Raw genomic sequence first — 17,724 nt, 5'->3', positions numbered from 1 at the left:
AATAATTTGAAATGAAATCGGGGCTGCTCAGCTGCCATTTCAGAAGGGAATGGAAAGGGAGAGAGGAGTAGAGAGAGTGAAGGAAGAAAGTAGGTAGGAAAGAGAGAGGTAGAAAAGGGGGAAAGGAGAGGAAGAAGAAAGGGGAAAGAGAGAGGGTTAGAAAGGGTGGAAGAGAAGAGTAGGGAAGGAGGAGAGGAAGTAGAAAAGCGAAGGAGAGGAAGGATGAAGAAAGTAGAAGAAGGTAGAGAAGGGAGGAGGAAAGGTTGTATTAAGGAAGGAAGTGGTAGCTGGGCAGGTCCGAATAAGTAACAAATGAAAGTTAATGACTAATGTTGAATAAGAGACTGTACGTTGAATAGGTTATTGGAAAATGGAAATAAAACTTTTTTATTAAAAAAATAAAAAGAAAAAAAAGAAAGTCAGATACATCCATCCACAGTTCTGCTCAGGAACTTCCAATGCAAGACACCAGATTTGCTTCAACGGCTGCTTTCACACAATCTAGCATTTTGCACAAGATGCTGGCTTGGATTAGCCTTACTTTGGAATTCATTTATTGATTTAGCCTTGCTATGCAAATCCACAAGTGGCTTGCGTGAACCTAGAAACAGAGCTAGTTTAGGTGAACGTGGCCAGGGTCTCATTAAAGCGGCTGCTTCTATTGTAGGTGAATCTATAGTTTGACGTGTGACCCCCAAATCAGATCCTGAAAATGGGGCGGAGCTTCAAAAATATTACAACCCAGAGATGGAACCCCAGTTTATTCCATACTTACAGTCCGTGAAAAAGACATGCGCAGCTCGATATTTGGCGTTTGGGGGTTCCTTGAAGTCAGCAATGAGAGACTCCACCGACTGAGAAAGAAGATTAAATGGATTCAGTTTACTTCTTTTTTTTTTAATTTTTATTTTTTAACAACAAACAAACACAAAAAAACCATCAAACCAGTTACAATGTGCTGGTGGGGTGTTTTTATTATTATTATTATTTATTAAATTTTTATACCGCCCTTCTCCCGAAGGACTCAGGGCGGTGTACAGCCAAAGATAAAACACAATACATATACAATTAAAACCAACAATTAAAACCTAGCAAATTACAAAAGGCTGATAATTAAAAGTTTAAATTTAAAATTATAAAAATTTTTTAAAAACCCAATAAAAAACCCCAATTTAAGATTAAAACTATTAAAATCATTATGCCAGTCATATCTTCTTGTACACTCTCAAAATAGACATCTCTTTCGTACATGTATCTTATATTATCTAGGTCTCTTATTCAATCTAGGTCTTTTCTAACATATCTTTCCTTCTAGCCAGTAATAAAATAAATCCCATATTTTGTAATATTGCTTATCTTCCTATTCTCTAATTTCAAATGTCAATTTACTCATCTCCGCACATTCCATCATCTTCCTAATAATTTCGTCTTGCGAAGGTAAATTTCTCGTTTTTCCAATTTTTAGCAAAAAACAATCCTGGCTGCTGTAATGATACTTCTCATCCAGAATATCAGCCTGAATTAATTTGCGGTGTTATAAAGATAAAAATGGGACCTGGAGCAAAAAAAAAAAAAGGTTTTGACAGCAGAAACAGGAATATGATAGAAATAGTAGAAATAATTGTTGATAATACGGACTGTTGTAAGACAACTTCACTTCTTCCTGTGGTTTAGTGTCTGTTTGGATAGCACACTGCCGTACCAAAAGGAAAACGGGTGAATATATGAACATGCAATGAACAGTTGCAGGAACTGGGGATGCCTAGTCCAGGGGTCAGCAACCTGCGGCTCTGGAGCCGCATGTGGCTCTTTCATCCGTCTGCTGCAGCTCCCTGTCACTGGTCGCTCCACACCTGATAGGGCTTTCGGTAAGGACAGGTAAAGGAAAAAGGATGCTGCGCTAGGAGGAGACGATATCGTAGGGGAACCGGACTTCCAGTCGGCTCCAGAATTGAATGGGGGCTTCCGGTTAGGACCTTTGTGGCTCTTTGACTGTTTAAGGTTGCTGACCGCTGGTCTAGTCTAATGAAGGGCTGGGATGACATGATAGCAGCCTTTCAATATTTGAGGGGCTGTTACAAAGAAGAGGTGGACAGCCTATTTTTCAGAGCACTGAAACCAGGACAAGAAGTAACGAATGGAAACTTATCAAGGGGAAAAGCAACGTGGAATTAAGGAGAAATTTCCCGACAGTGAGCACAATTAATCAGTGGAACAGCTTATCTCCAGAAGTTGTGGGTGTTCTAACACTGGAAGTTTTCAAGGAGAGATTAGCTAGCAATTTGTCCAGGATGGTTTGGAGCAGGGGTTGCAGAACCGCTTCAGACCAGTTCGCCCAAACCGGCAGTAATAAATGCTACCAGTTAAGGCGAACCTGTATTTCTGACGAACAGCTGTGCCACGTGATTTATATTTGCTAGAATCTAAATCGTGCAACCCAGCCGTTTCTCCTCCTCGCCGTTCTACTAACCTTTTTTCCAGACTCAGAAAAGGCTTCTTAATCCTCCTTTTTCAGCGCTGCGCAGTAGCGCCTGTGGTGCACATGCACGCAAGCACAAATTTGGCACGCACTAGGCATGCGCGTGTGAACCGAACTGGTAGCGAAGCGCATTGGTAGCAGACTTCAGAGCATTTCACCCCTGGTTGAGGGAGGTCTCCTGCTTGAGTAGGGGACTGGGCTGGAAGACTTCCAAGGTATCTTCCAACTCTTGTTATTATGTTAGGATGCTGTACCCAACCTGGATAACTATCCTACGAACACGAAAACCTACCTTTTCGGATGGAGTGATGAGATACACAGCCTCCAGGCTAGGCAGCGGCTCTCGGCGCTTATTAATATCTTCTACAACTGGATACAGCCAGACCCAACGGGGACAAACAGAGATTGCAAGAAAGAAAGAGAGCAGAAGGAAATCAGAACGAAGGTCGGGCGTTTCTGGACCTTTAGCTTCGATTCAAATCTGGAGGTCAGTTCTGTTTGAAAGTTATCTCCCAAATCCCCAGCTTGCTTTCTTAGCTTCCTGGAGGCAGAAGGAACTCTACCCTTGAGGACTAGGTGGCTCAGTGGCTAAGACACTGAGTTTGTCAATCCCTTGAGGACTAGGTGGCTCAGACTGCTAAGACAGTCTGTTATTAACAGCAGCTGCCTGCAATTACTGCAGGTTCAAGTCCCACCAGGCCCAAGGTTGACTCAGCCTTCCATCCTTTATAAGGTAGGTAAAATGAGGACCCAGATTGTTGGGGGCAATAAAAGTTGACTTTGTATATAATATACAAATGGATGAAGACTATTGCTTAACACAGTGTAAGCCGCCCTGAGTCTTAGACACTGAGGTTGTCAATCAAAAAGGTCGGCAGTTCGGCGATTTGAACCCCTAGTACAGGACTTCTGCATGAGCTGGGCGTTGGACTAGATGACCTTCAAGGTCCCTTCCAACTCTGTTACTGTTAGCTGTTAGAGTACAGAAAAGGTGCTGGTTATCACCTTTAAAGCGCTCCATGGCATAGGACCGGGATATCTTCGGGACCGCCTTCTGTTACCACATGCCTCCCACCGGCCGGTACGCTCCCATAGAGAGGGTCTTCTTAGGGTGCCGTCAGCCAAACAGTGTTGGCTGGCGACCCCCAGGGGGAGAGCCTTCTCTGTGGGGGCACCTACCCTCTGGAATGAGCTTCCCCCAGGACTTCGACAACTTCCTGACCTCCGGACCTTTCGCCGCGAGCTGAAGACATATCTATTCTTCCGAGCAGGACTGGCTTAAATGGGGTTTTTAAACATGGATTTTATTGGGGTTTATTTTATATTTTGTATTGTATTTTAAATTTAGGCTATATTGAATAATTTTTTTAAAGAGTGTTTTTATTGTAATGTATTGTATTATTTTATCTGCCTGTTCACCGCCCTGAGTCCTTCGGGAGAAGGGCGGTATAAAAATTAAATTATTATTATTATTATTATTATTAAGAGGCATGGAAGGGACAGGATATCTGAACCTTCTGCCTGAGAGGTGCATTCTAAAGAAATGTTGCAGCAGGTTGTGCAAAAGAAGGTCCAGGTTTTGGGTCTGAATGCATTGTGCGAGCACAGTCTCCGAATTCTACTTACTTGTTATCCCCTCCGTCATGATATCTGTCATTTTGCAGCAGGAGGACAGCATACGCATGCTCAGCTGATCGACCACCAGCACCTGGGAAAGACATGGAGAAGGGAGATGTCACTCCCAAGAGTCTGAATTGGCTTTCGGCATTAAACCTACCTGACTGTCAGGCTGCCTCTGATTATATTTAGGAAAGAATACACCTTGACTTCATTTGCAAACAAAGAAAAGTACTTTTACTAAATACATCCAGACTGCAGCAGTATAAAGTTGGATCTGAGACAAAATATGGCTAACATTCCATATCCCATTGTTAGTCCCTCCTCCCACAAGAGGTCAACCAGGTCTGGTCCAATACCAGCTCCTTCTCGGCCGGTGGTAATCTTCTTCCGCGGGTCTCTGGCTGTAAATCATCTCAGGAATGCAATGTCCGTTGAAAGCCCCCGCTCTAACATTCCTGCTGAATTCAAACCATCAATCTCCCTTCCCCTTGATCTCATGTCAGACGACACTCTTAAAGGGCCCTCTCCACTTAACCTGAATCCATGAGCTATGTACGTTACACATAAAACCCCACTGCAATCTAAGTACTGAATATAAAGTGTACAAAAGGATGTGAGGATTGGAGCGGAGACTGACACTGACCCTCTGCCCCACTGAAATGGCTCAGAAGAACAACTGGACCCTAAGGATCCAGATGCTGATGATAATAATGGTGATAGAAGAAGAAGAAGGGGGGAGGAAGAGAAGGGGAAGAGGAGGAGGAGGAGGATGAAGGGGGTGGGGAGGATGAAAAATAGATAAGAAGCAACCCACTACTGGTGTGCATGTAATTGAGTGTTCTCCAAGACTTAGACTCTTAGATTGAGTCTAAGCCATCGATTCATTTTGAACTCACCTTCCATTCTCCCTTCTTTTTTACTTTCTTTATGACATCAGCCATAATCTCTGCAAAAAAATAATAATAATAATCAAAAGCGGGGAATTAGGAAAAGAATTAATCCACAATGAGTTGGCATCAGCCCCATTGTAGAAGCAGGTTAAACCGTAGCACTGAATGTGGCTAAAGTTAAGCTTCTTGAATTAGCTGGGATGCAATTCCCATTACCTGGACCGCAATGGATTTGTCACAGTTCACAACCCTGTTGCTCTCTGCGTAGCTCCGATCATAAAACCGGACCTTGTTTAAATTCAGTTTCCAGATGAGAGCGTTCGTATCACTGAACTGTGTTAAAAATTTAATTTCTCTTTTAGCTGATATGGGGTTTTGTTTTGTTTTTAAAACACACTTTTTAAAAGTTTCTTTGCCCACAGCGCTTCTCAAACAAAAGGAGGAAGAGGAAACGCAGGAGGCGTTTCCTGTGACCACACATTGCGTACTTTCAGTTTGTTTCTTCACAACTTGGAAAAATGAATACTATAGATTCCAGGGAGCAGGGCCTATGACACACACTACTCTAGCCCAGGTTGCCAGTTTATCCTTCCTCGGTTAAAAGGAACAGTTGCTCTGCTTGAGATTAAGGCATATGCCAGGGGAAAGCTTCTTTGTTGTTCATTTATTACCCCATCAAAATAAAAAGAAAGAAATTTTGAAGGCAGAACAAGGATCAATGGATGGAAAGTAATCAAGGAGAGAATCGACTTAGAAGTAAGGAGGAATTTCCTGACATTTAGAACAATTACTCAGTGGAACAACTTGTGCTCAATTGCTGGAGGTTTTCAAGAATAGAATAGAATAGAATAGAATAGAATAGAATAGAATAGAATAGAATAGAATAGAATAATTTTTATTGGCCAAGTGTGATTGGACACACAAGGAATTTGTCTTGATGCATAAGCTCTCGGTGTACATAAAAAGAAAAGATACATTCATCAAGAATCATAAGGTACAACACTTAATGATAGTCATAGGGTACAAATAAGCAATCAGGAAACAATCAATATCAATATGAATCGTAAGGATACAAGCAACAAAATGACAGTCATACAGTCATAAGTGGAAAGAGATTGGTGATGGGAACGATGAGAAGATTAGTAGTAGTGCAGATTTAGTAAATAGTTTGACAATGTTGAGGGAATTATTTGTTTAGCAGAGTGATGGCCTTTGGGAAAAAACTGTTCTTGTGTCTAGTTGTTCTAGTGTGCAGTGCTCTGTAGCATCGTTTTGAGGGTAGTTTATGTCCAGGGATGTGAGGGGTCTGTAAATATTTTCACAGCCCCCTTTTTGACTTGTGCAGTAGACAGGTCCTCAATGGAAGGCAGGTGGGTAGCCATGGTTTTTTCTGCAGTTCTAACGATCCTCTGAAGTCTGTGTCTGTCTTGTTGGGTTGCAGAACCGAACCAGACAGTTATGGAGGTGTAGATGACAGACTCAATCATTCCTCTGTAGAACTGGATCAGCAGCTCCTTGGGCAGTTTGAGCTTCCTGAGTTGGCGCAGAAAGAACATGCTTTGTTGTGCTTTTTTGATGACGTTTTTGATGTTAGCTGCCCATTTTAGAAGAGGTTGGATAACCCTTTGACTGTAGGATCTCCTGCTTGAGTAGGGTGTTGGACTAGAAGACCTCTAAGGTCCCTTCCAACTCTGTTATTCTTATGAGCTGAACATTAATCTGAAAATTGTGAGTGCTCCATCACGACTTTTAAGAAGAGATTGAAGAGCCAATGCAGAAAAAAACATTGGTACCAACCTGCCTTCCATGGAGGACCTGTCTACTGCACGAGTCAAAAACAGGGCTGTGAAAATATCTACAGACCCCTCGCCACCTGGACATAAATTGTTTCAACTTCTACCCTCAAAACGACATTATAGAGAGCACTGCACACCAGAGCAACTAGACACAAGGACAGTTTTCCCCCCATGCTATCACTCTGCTAAACAACTCATTCCCACAACACTGTCAATCTATTTACTAAGACTGTATTACTATTCTTCTTCTCACCCTTCCTATTACCTGTCTCCTTTTCTACTTATGACTCTAATCTAGTTGCTTGCATCTTTACGATGTATGTTGTTTTATCTGGTTTCCTAGTATGATTGGATGGCTTATTTAGTATCCTTTGACTAAGTAGCACTAAGTGTTGTCTCTGATGGTTCTTGATGAATGTATTTTTTTTTATGTACCGTGAGAGCTTACGCACCGAAGACAAAGTCCTTGTGTGTCCAATCACACTTGGCCAAGAAAGACTTCTATTCTATTGTCTGGAATATTATAGGGTCTCCTCCTTGAGCAGCGGATTGGACTAACCGAATCTGACCAGAACCATCAGGCTTTCTGAGCTGCATTGCAGCAGAACTGGCCTCTTCCATTTTTTTTTAATTTTTTATTTGCTTTCAATTTAACAAGGGCCAATTTTAGAATAAACAGGAAAGGAGAAAGGGGAGTTTGAGGTGGTTCACGTGAGGGTGCTGTGTTTCTGGAAATCAGGAGAGGGACGGTTTGGAGAAAATCCAGAAATTCTTCACCAACGCAAACAGGCTTCCTAGTCCTTCTGGGTTGACAAGGAGAAGCAAGGCTAAATTGTCTCACTTTCCCACCTGGAAAAATAGCACAGTGTGGTGGGAGTCCCCACCGAGCAGCCTTGTGTAACGCAGGGAAAATTTGCAAATTTGGAAGAGTGGTGAGCACACCGCTTCAGAGAAACGGTCTCCTTGTTCTGCACGAGAGAACAGTAACTCGAATGGGCCCAAATATCTCCTGGAGACATAAAAACGACAGAAGAGGACATCTGTATTATAGCCGAAACATATAGTAGAGAATTGAGATAAAGGGAAAGGGAAAGGTTCCCCTCGCACATACGTGCTAGTCATTGCCGACTCTAGAGGGCGGTGCTCATCTCCATTTCAAAGCCGAAGAGCCAGCGCTGTCCGAAGACGTCTCCGTGGTCATGTGGCCGGCATGACTCAACGGCAAAGGCGCACGGAACGCTGTTCCCTTCCCACCAAAGGTGGTCCCCTATTTTTTCTACTTGCATTTTTACGTGCTTTCAAAACTGTTAGGTTGGCCGAAGCTGGGACAAGTCACGGGAGCTCACCCCGTTACACAGCAGCACTAGGGATTCGAACCGCCGAGCTGTCGACCTTTCAATCGACAAGCTCAACGTCTTAGCCCCTGAGCCACCGCGTCCCAGAATTGAGATACTTGATTGTAAATGTTTTGACAACAGCAAGGATCGTGTTTGCTAAAAATTGGAAAAATGAAAAATTATGAAATTTTCAGGAAAATGATGGAATGCGCAGAAATGAGTAAATTGACTTTAGAAATTAGAGAACAAGAGGATAAAAAATTCTATAAGATATGGGATCTCTTTTAGCAATGGTTAGAAGGGGAATTATGTTAAAAGGAATTAAGAAAGGTTAGAATATAGGGAAATGTTTAAATTATATAATTGTTTTTAGGAAATGGACTTGAAGATGTGTAATATTACTTTGGAAAGTTGATTTTAAGGGAGAAATTGAAACGTTATAATTAATTAGAAATTATTTGATTATAGTTGAGACACATATCATACCGATAAAATGTAAGTTTAGATAAATTAATTGGAATGTATATGGGCACACAGGATTGGGGATCAACCCACCAACACAATTTATTTGGATTGATGATGATTTTATGTATGTCTGTTTGTTAAAAATAAAAAAAAATCCTTAAAAAAAGAAAAGAAGAAGAGGACATCTGTAGTTGAGGGTTGAACTGTAGAGTCCTTGGTGCTCTCCGACCTTGGTTTGGTTGTTTCCAGATGTTTTGTTACCTGATGAGGTAACCTCCTTCCAAACAGGGCAAGCTACTCTGCAAAACCAGCGCGCAAACCCCACACTCATCAGCACTGATGAGGCTCAGTACCTAGTTGGGCAATGAAATATCTACAGCATGTAGCAAACTCATCGAGCGGAACCACAAAACAAAAGCCTCAATTGAAAATGGCGAACAATGGGAGACCCACATTGCCCCATTTTCAATTTGATAATGCTGTCAGGGTTCCGAGTAAAACCCCCAACGAAAGAAGACTCCGAGGCTCGAAGTTCCCCCCAAAGTTCCACTTTATTAGAGATGTCACATTGGCACATCTGGGAAAACCCGAATCTGAAAGCTCCCGGGGTTTTCCCCCACCCAAAGGAAAGTCCAAGTCTCTGCTCAGCAGCCACATGTCCATCACATGGTCCAGTCAATCCACCGTCCCAACTGGAGACGCCTCCCAGTTCCATCCCTCCAGGTGCAAGGCAAGATGGCCTTGACTCTCTGAGAAAGGAATGTTATTATGGCTAAATACTTCTACTAACTCCATACAAGCCCCCACTCCCAGTTTCCCACAAAGACTAAATGTGGCAGCCCTGAAGATCTAAAAGAAAAGATGGCCTCCAGGGCTGACAGGCTGCCCCTCCAACCCAACTGATGATCATGTCCGAACAAGAGGAACATAGGAGGTTAATTTCAGTTATTACCTAACCACTTGAGCAGGGGGCTGGACTAGAAGACCTACCAGGTCCCTTCCAATCCTATGACTCGATGTTCAAAGTAGTGTTTCTCCACTTGTGGGTGCTCCATCAATGGAGCTTTTCAAGAAGAGATTGGGCCATTTGTCTGAAATGGTATAGGCCAGGGTCTCCTGCCTGAGCAGGGGGCTGGACTAGAAGACCTCCAAGGGTACCATCCAACTTTATGATTCTGTTCCCTTGTCGAGAAATCAGCATGCTTTACCTACTTGAGTCTCAGTTGTTCAATGAGTGACCATATCAACTATCTAAATATATATACGATAACCTGCCAAAAAAAAATTAAAAAAAATACTGCTTTATATCATGTGCAAATTCAACTTTTTAAAAATTATACAGACATTCAAGGAACTGGCATAGAATTTTTAGATGTTATTATGGGTTTTAATTTTTAATTGGTTTTTTTAGGGTTTTAATTGTATTTTGAATTTGGGCCAAATTTTGAATAAGTTTTTTAATTATTGTTTTATTTGTGTTGTGTTTATTGACTGTCGTTTTTATTTGGCTGTTAACCACCCTGAGTCCTTCGGGAGAAGGGCGGTATACAAATTAAAATATTATTATTATTACTATTATTACTATTATTACTATTACTATTACTATTACTATTATTATTATTATTACTATTATTATTAACTACCATATATATTTTTTAAAAAACACACACCATATTTTCAATACATATTCCTTAGGCATCAAGCTCAAACATCAGAGGAAGTGGGGAAAAAACTCAACAATTTGATCTTCAACCGATTCTTTGCCAGGTTCCGAGTTCAGTGTGAAGTTCAGAGAAGGAAGGAAATAAAATAAATAAAAATAAAAAATAAAAAAAATGAATAAAATAAACCTTGATGGGGGCCACACTCTCCAAAAGTTGCAACTGGAAGAGGTTGCATAAGTTTGGTCTCACCCACGCCTTGGCCAATAAGGGCAACCGTCATAAACAGGAGTCAGGTGCTGAATTTTGATCACATGACCATCAACCAGGATGCTTGCAACCGTCGTAAGTGTGAAAAATGATCTTAAGTTCTTTTTAGCGATAGTGGTGAATTGTCACTAAATCAACTGTTGTAAGTTCAAGGACTACTTGGTATTTTTTAAAGAACCATTTGCCTCCAAATTCAACACAAGATTTATCATCTGCAGCGAACAACATTTTTGGGAGGTAGGTAGATAAACAGCCGCTAAAGATTCAGGCAAACTCCCTGCTGTGACAAACGAGTTAATTGAAAAAGAAAAGAAAATGTTCCAGCACAAGAGCTAAGAAACCATCTTTAGTTAATGTCTGAAAAAGAAAACAATTTTTATGTCTACAAATCTTATAAAGCCCACTGTCTCTTTAAGCAACTTCCCATTTTACATTCATGCATAACCTTCTGAGAAAACTGGCAGCCACGGGAACCGGTCAAATGCTTTCTCACAACATGCTAGATTGGTTCATCTTTTGATTTGATGCTTGCAGCTTTTCTTTTCTTTCCCCCTACAGTCTAAAGTTGATGCACCCAAACGAAAAAAAAAAGTATCACTGAGCAGTTCAAAAAAGAGAGAAAAATAGTACAACAACTTTGGGAACGGAAAACTTAATGATATTACTTCACCTACCATTATGTAGGATTTGAGAAATAAGTTTCCAGAAAGAGTGAAAGGAAGTATTTGGGTAACTGCTTTGTGAATTCTGCACTAGCTTCACAATCTAAGTGCGGAACCAACACATCATTTAAAGTCGTTCATATTTGGAGGCCCACAATTCTTAGACGCCAATGCAAAATTTTACCGATAGAATAATTGCAGCTCAGGGTTGAACTGTGAGGTCTTTGGTGCTCTCTGAGCTTGGTGGTTTTCTTGCAGATGTTTCCTTACTGAATGAACTCGGGAACATCATCAGTGCTGGAAGGGAATGGGGTTTGCAAAGAGGAAGAGGAGAAGGAAGAAAAATGTGGGGTCCCTGGTGCTCTCTGAGCTCTGAGCATCATCAGTGCTAGAAGGGAGTGGGGGGGTTTCTGAGAGGAGGAGGACTGTGTCGCTGTCGCTCCCTGAACTTGCTTGTTTTCTTGCAGGCGTTTCATTACCCAACTAGGTAACAGCATCAGTGCCTACCTAGCTAATCATCAGGACTAGCCGTTGAGGTTACTTGGTTGGATAAGTAAACGTCTGCAAAGAAGCAAGCAAGCTCAGAGGGCACCAAGGACGCCACACAATTTGTTTTCTCCCCTCACTAACAGAAGACTCTTTTCAGTAAGGTGGAGATCAACGCAAAACTCCCAAAACAATTCACAACGCCCGTTGTTGTTTTATTCTTCTTCTTATTCCCACCTCCTCCCAACACAGCTCCTGCAGCAGGACGTGGGAGGGAGATCTGTCTGGGTGACTGGCGAACTGCGTGTCCACAAGGCGTTCAAAAACATACGGAAAAACCACCTAAGAATGACGAAGACGCTGAGTTAGGACCCTGGAATTGTAATGCAATGCGGCGGGAGACTACGAGTCCAACAAGGATAGTTTTCTCTTCCAGCCATCACCAATCCACCGAGGTCCCAACCTCCAATCTCTGCCAAGTCTCAACCACACTGCGCCCCTAGTTCGAGCCCAACCTTCTCCCCGACTGCAGCACGAAGCCCAGGTCACACCATTAGGAAGATGCTTTCGGATGGAAGGGGAGGCCAATGATCTCCTTCTCTACCGGATTTCTCTCCTCTTAATCTCCTAGAGAGGATGCACGTACACAGACCCACACCACAACCTACAAGGCAAATTATGCCGGATGCACCCTGGTCAATCCTCTTAGGAAAGGGGGAAGAAAAAAAAAAAGAATAGCTTAGCTGTAATTGCTGAAGACAGCTCAAGGGCTTTTAAGCAAGTCAAACTAGAACATTCTATTTAAAATCAGGCATTAAAAAAAATAACAACACACACACACACAGGTTGGTAGCATCTCTGCTCACAAGAAGTTGGGTCCGAATGCAAAAACGCTCCAATTTTTGCAGGCTGTATTGTTAATTATTTTTTTAAGCATGTCAGCATTCGGGAAGGGGAGGAAGGGAAAATGGACTTTAGTGACCTGTCCTCCAGATCTTAGAATGCAGTGACCAAAACCCCCAGAACTAAACGGGAGCAATAAACAACATTTATGGACCGTGTGCAAAACAGCCTCCCCTCTTCTTTTTAAAAAAATCAGAGATGTGCGTAGAGGGAAATCAATTTTTGGGGGGATGCGGGGAGGGCAAAATGAAGGAGGTGGGGGAGCATTGAGACTCTGCAAACGGTTCAAAAGGAATTGCTTTAAGAATTTAGTTACAACCTCCCCCCACCCTAGAATTAAGAGGGGGCTTTCCTGCTCCTTAATGTACTATTTTTAAAAAAAAAGGCTGGAATAGACAGGAGAAAAAGACAGGAGATCATTTTACATCTTTGCTACCTCTTCATTCCTAAACACCCCCCACCCCCAATTGTTTTTTTGCAAGGTTGCTGCCAGATTTACACTCCAATCTATTTACCAAGATTTTATTCTTATTTTTTTCTTCGTTGAACTGTGGGGGGGGGAGGGGGGCAGAAAATATGACAGGCAGAGAAAGATACAGGGGAAAAAATATCCATGCATCTTTAAAAAAAAACAACCAACAAAAAACCCATCAGCCAAAACCGATCTTGCCCAGCAATGCTCATTTTGCAAAAACATTTTAGCCTCCAGCAATACCTCTCCCCTCCTAAGCGTAAAGAAATCTGGGGGGGGGGGATGCACCCCAGAGAAATTACAACATTTCTCACCCTTTTATTATTCATCCTTGAAGAATAAAACTACGTTGCATTCTAAGCGATGAAATCGCTCTACTCAACTGCAAAATATTAATCCATTACCTCTTTTACACACTCACACCCACCCACCCCACCTTGCAGGAAATAAAAATGAAATAAAATACAGCAGCAGGATTCAGCTTCGCAGGAAAAACCTAGCTTGGCTCGAATCCGCTTTATCTTCCTCTTCTTCTCCCCACTTTTTTTTTTTTTTTTTGCACCGTCAATGGCTGCTACAAGCCCAGCCTCCCCCCCCCCACTTCCCTCTCTACCTCCCTCCTGAGCAACGTTCGTTCTCCCACCCAGCCTCATCCCTCCCCTCCTACGCTTTTTCTCTTTCCATCCTTCTCCCCCGCGTTCCTAAGCCAGGCAGGTTTCCCAGCGCAAAACCGTCGCGCAAAAATCTACTTGCTCTTAGAATAGATACAGATAGATAGATAGATAGATAGATAGATAGATAGATAGATAGATAGATAGATAGATAGATAGATAGATAGATAGATAGATAGATAGATAGACAGACAGACAGGACCCTAGGAAGAAAAAAAAAGGCTTGGAAAAACCTTTGGAGACCCCCCCGCCCGAGGCCTTTGAAATCCCCAGATCGCTGCCAGAAATAACATCTTTCCCCTTTAAAAAGGGGGAGAGGGTCCCACGCAGCCCCCTTCCTCTGGTTCATGCAATCCGGAGACATAGAAGGAAAAGAAAAAGGGAGGGGGGGAACCACGAAAATAGGTCATCTTACTTTCTCCCACCACGGCTTTCAAGCCAGCGGGTGCCATGACGTCTCCGGTGGCTCCTTCTCTCTTTTGGGTTGGTGCTGGTGGGGTGTCTTGGGAGAAGGGGAAACCCCTCCTTTCTTTCTTTCTTTCCTTTTTTCCCCCCTCTCTCTCCTTCCTTCTTTCTTTCTTTCTTTTTCCGCCTTTTTTTTTTGCCCCCACCACTCCGGCTTTGCTGGAAAGGATAACGCGAAGAAGAGGAAGGAGGAGGAGGAGGAGAAGAAAATCCTTGCGCTTTAGACAGGCAGGCTCAGCTGACTGTTCTCTCTCCCCACCCCCCACCTACCCACCCCTGCCGCGCGCGCGCGCGCGCCCGCGCCGGGGAAAGATGGGCAGGCGGTCCACGCAGGGCGTGGCCCGGATTGTGATGCTGATGCAGAGAAATCGGTGGTGCCGCCGCCCACGTCACGGCCGGGAGGGACCAATCGGAGAGCTGCCCTGCGCAGCATCCGCTGCGGATGGCCCCCGCGCCGCTGTGAAGAGGGCGGAGGGAGGAGGAGATGGGGAGATGGGGAGATGGGTAGACAAGCAGGGAGGGAGGGGATGGGTGGCCGACAGCGGCTGTGCTGAGTAAGCTACCACGAGGATGGAGGTGGGCCGGCCGCAACCTCCCCCTCAATAAGCTGCAGGCAAGGGGGTCCCCGATTTAGGATGGTTCGTTTAGTGACCGTTTATTATTGGGGGGAAAGGGACGTCCGGTCGTTTTTGGTTATTAGATGTGGCTGGTTTGTATTGTTATGGGAAAGTTAAAAGTTGAGGTTCGATGTTCATGCTTTATTGTACTGCAACAGAGGGAGTTATATTTCTCTCTCTCTCTCTCTCTTGCTGGTATAGGTTCTCCTGCTTGAGCAGGGGGCTGGACTGGAAGACCTCCAAGGTCCCTTATTCCTATTCCCTATTCTATTCTGTTCTGTTCCATTCTGTTCTATTCCTTATTTTATTCTATATCTATATTCTGTACTATATTATATTCTACATTATATTTTCTATATTCTATTCTATTCTATACTATATTTATATTATATTCTATATTCTATTCTACATTATATTTTCTATATTCTATATTCTATCTATCTATCTATCTATCTATCTATCTATCTATCTATCTATCTATCTATCTATCTATCTATTCTATATTCTATTCTATATTCTACATTCTACATTCTACATTCTATTCTACATTCTATTCTATATACATTCTATTCTTTATATTCTACATTATATTCTACATTCTGTTCTATTCTATAATATATTCTATATATATTCTACATTCTACATTATATTCTATATTCTATTCTATATTCTACATTATATTCTACATTATATTCTATATTCTATTCTATTCTATATTATCTATTCTATATATCTATTCTACATTATATAATATATTATATTCTATATATTTATATATATTATATTCTATATTTTCTATTATATTATATTCTACATTATATTCTATATTATATTTTATATTCTATACATTATATTCTATATTATGTTTTATATTCTATATTATATTCTATATTCTACTATATTCTATTCACTTTTCTTTCCCCTTCGCCTTCCCACTGTGCCCTCCGGTTTGCTTTTGTACTTTTTATATTTTATTCTACAATCTAATAAAATGTTATAAATTTTTTTAAAAAGAGGGGGGTGGGGAACCATGACCTTTTTTCACACTTATGGCCATTGCAGCATCCCCATGGTCACCTGATCTACATTCGGATGCTTGAAAAATGATTCACATTTATGACAGTTCCAGAGTCCTGTATGTGTGTTTGTGTGTTTGTGTGTGAGACTGATCCCTTTTTCCCACCTTCTGACAAGCCAAGTCAAACGGGGAAGCCAGGTCCACACAACAGCCGGGTTACGAATTTTAACAACGGAAGTGATTCACTTAACAAACCTGGCAAGGAAAGTCATAAAACGGGAGCCAAGCTCACTTAACAAATTTCTCACTTAGCAACATAAACGTGGGGCTCAATTGTGGTCGTATGTCGAGGCCTGCCCGTACCATATGATGCGTTGAAACAAGCCAACTGTGTGGTCAACCTTGTGTTCAACCGGGCCCATGTTGCCCGAGTGATCTGGGTTGGTTGAAGATGCTAAATCCATAATCCTTATGGCAATCCTTATGATTTATATTGATATTGATTGTTTCCTGATTGCTTATTTGTACCCCGTGATTATCATTAAGTGTTGTATCGTTAAGTGTTAAATTTGTACCCTATGACCATTATTAAGTGTTGTAAGTGTTGTACCTTGATGAAGGTATCTTTTATTTACACTGACAGTGTATGCACCAAAGACAAATTCCTTGTGTGTCCAATCACACTTGGCCAATAAAAAATTCTATTCTATTCTATTCTATTCTATTCTATTCTATTCTATTCTATTCTATTCTATTCTATTCTATTCTATGATTCTTGATGAACGTATCTTGTCCTTTATGTACACTGAGAGCGTATGCACCAAGACAAATTCCTTGTGTGTCCAATCACACTTGGCCAATTAAAAAAAAAATTCTATTCTATAACCTGTCCTCCCATGTTCCTTCCAGATGTCTGCAGCTGGATTTACAAAACACTCCATTGTCCAAGCTGCGTTTGGGTTCACTACGATGTCCGGACAGAGCCTTGGTAGCCCTCGAGTTAACGACCAAAACGGAGCCCAAAATTTATGATGCTAAGTGAAACCCCTCTGCAAGGCTTGGAACAGGGGTGGAAAAGAGAAAGGGTGGCTTGCCAGTCCTCCCACTTTCTCCTGTGAAATCAAAAGCAAAAGCTGCACGGAGGGAAGGCAGGAAATGCAAACTGACAGTCCGGCCTGTGAGCGGAAACATCTGTCAAAACGTCCAACGGAAACCCCTTCGTGTGCAAAAGTATTTGGAAAGCCCTGCCATAGAGTGCTTGGCCTTCTCCTTGGGCAATGTCTGCATCAGAAAACATCCAGTTGCAAGGCAGGCTGGCGTAGAGGGTGTGTGTGTGTGTAGATCTGTAGCCTCCGTAAAATGCCTGGAGACACCAGATTAGATGGAAAAGAAATGTAAAAATAAGATAAGTTAAGGGAACTAGGCATGTGTAGCTGAAGAGAGGAGAGGAGAGGAGAGGAGAGGAGAGGAGAGGAGAGGAGAAAGGGAGGGAGGGAGAAGGGAAGAGAAGAGAATAAGGGAGGGAGAGAAGGAAGGGAGAAAAGAAGGAAGGAAGGAAGGAAGGAAGAGAAGAGAATAAGGGAGGGAGAGAGAGAAGGAAGGGAGAAGAGAAGGAGGGAGGGAGGGAGAAGGGAAGAGAAGAGAATAAGGGAGGGAGAACAAGAGAGGGAGAGAAGGAAGGGAGAATCGAAGGAGGGAAGGAAGGAAGGAAGGCAGAAGGGAAGAGAAGAGAATAAGGGAGGGAGAGAAGGAAGGCAGAAGAGAAGAGAAGGAGGGGAGGGAGGGAGAACAAGAGAGGGAAAGAAGGAAGGGAGAAGAGAATAAGGGAGGGAGAGAAGGAAGGAAGAAGAGAAGGAAGGGAGAAGAGAACAAGAGAGGGAGAGAAGGAAGGGAGAAGAGAAGGAGGGAAGGA

At 42.3% G+C, this 17,724-nt stretch overlaps 1 protein-coding gene across 2 annotated transcripts in view; it reads right to left on the bottom strand.

The window, feature by feature from the left end:
* Positions 1 to 14,429, bottom strand: part of STXBP1 (syntaxin binding protein 1) — a 44,877-nt gene extending 30,448 nt beyond the window's left edge. The window contains exons 1-5 of one of the 2 annotated variants that reach the window (XM_058159714.1): positions 14,128 to 14,429; positions 4,996 to 5,045; positions 4,106 to 4,187; positions 2,772 to 2,848; positions 776 to 854 (exon numbers count right to left, since the gene is read on the bottom strand). In XM_058159714.1, the coding sequence (XP_058015697.1) occupies positions 776 to 854; positions 2,772 to 2,848; positions 4,106 to 4,187; positions 4,996 to 5,045; positions 14,128 to 14,164 (325 nt within the window). In that variant the 5' untranslated portion in view covers positions 14,165 to 14,429. The remainder of the gene's footprint in view (positions 1 to 775; positions 855 to 2,771; positions 2,849 to 4,105; positions 4,188 to 4,995; positions 5,046 to 14,127) is intronic. The other variant, XM_058159713.1, reaches the window with a different exon arrangement.
* Between the last annotated feature and the right edge of the window lie 3,295 nt (positions 14,430 to 17,724).

The sequence above is a fragment of the Ahaetulla prasina genome, chromosome 16 (genome assembly GCF_028640845.1).
Source record: "Ahaetulla prasina isolate Xishuangbanna chromosome 16, ASM2864084v1, whole genome shotgun sequence".
Lineage (NCBI taxonomy): Eukaryota > Metazoa > Chordata > Lepidosauria > Squamata > Colubridae > Ahaetulla > Ahaetulla prasina.
Note: the sequence above shows the minus strand (reverse complement) of the source record. Positions and strands in the feature narration are given on the sequence as shown.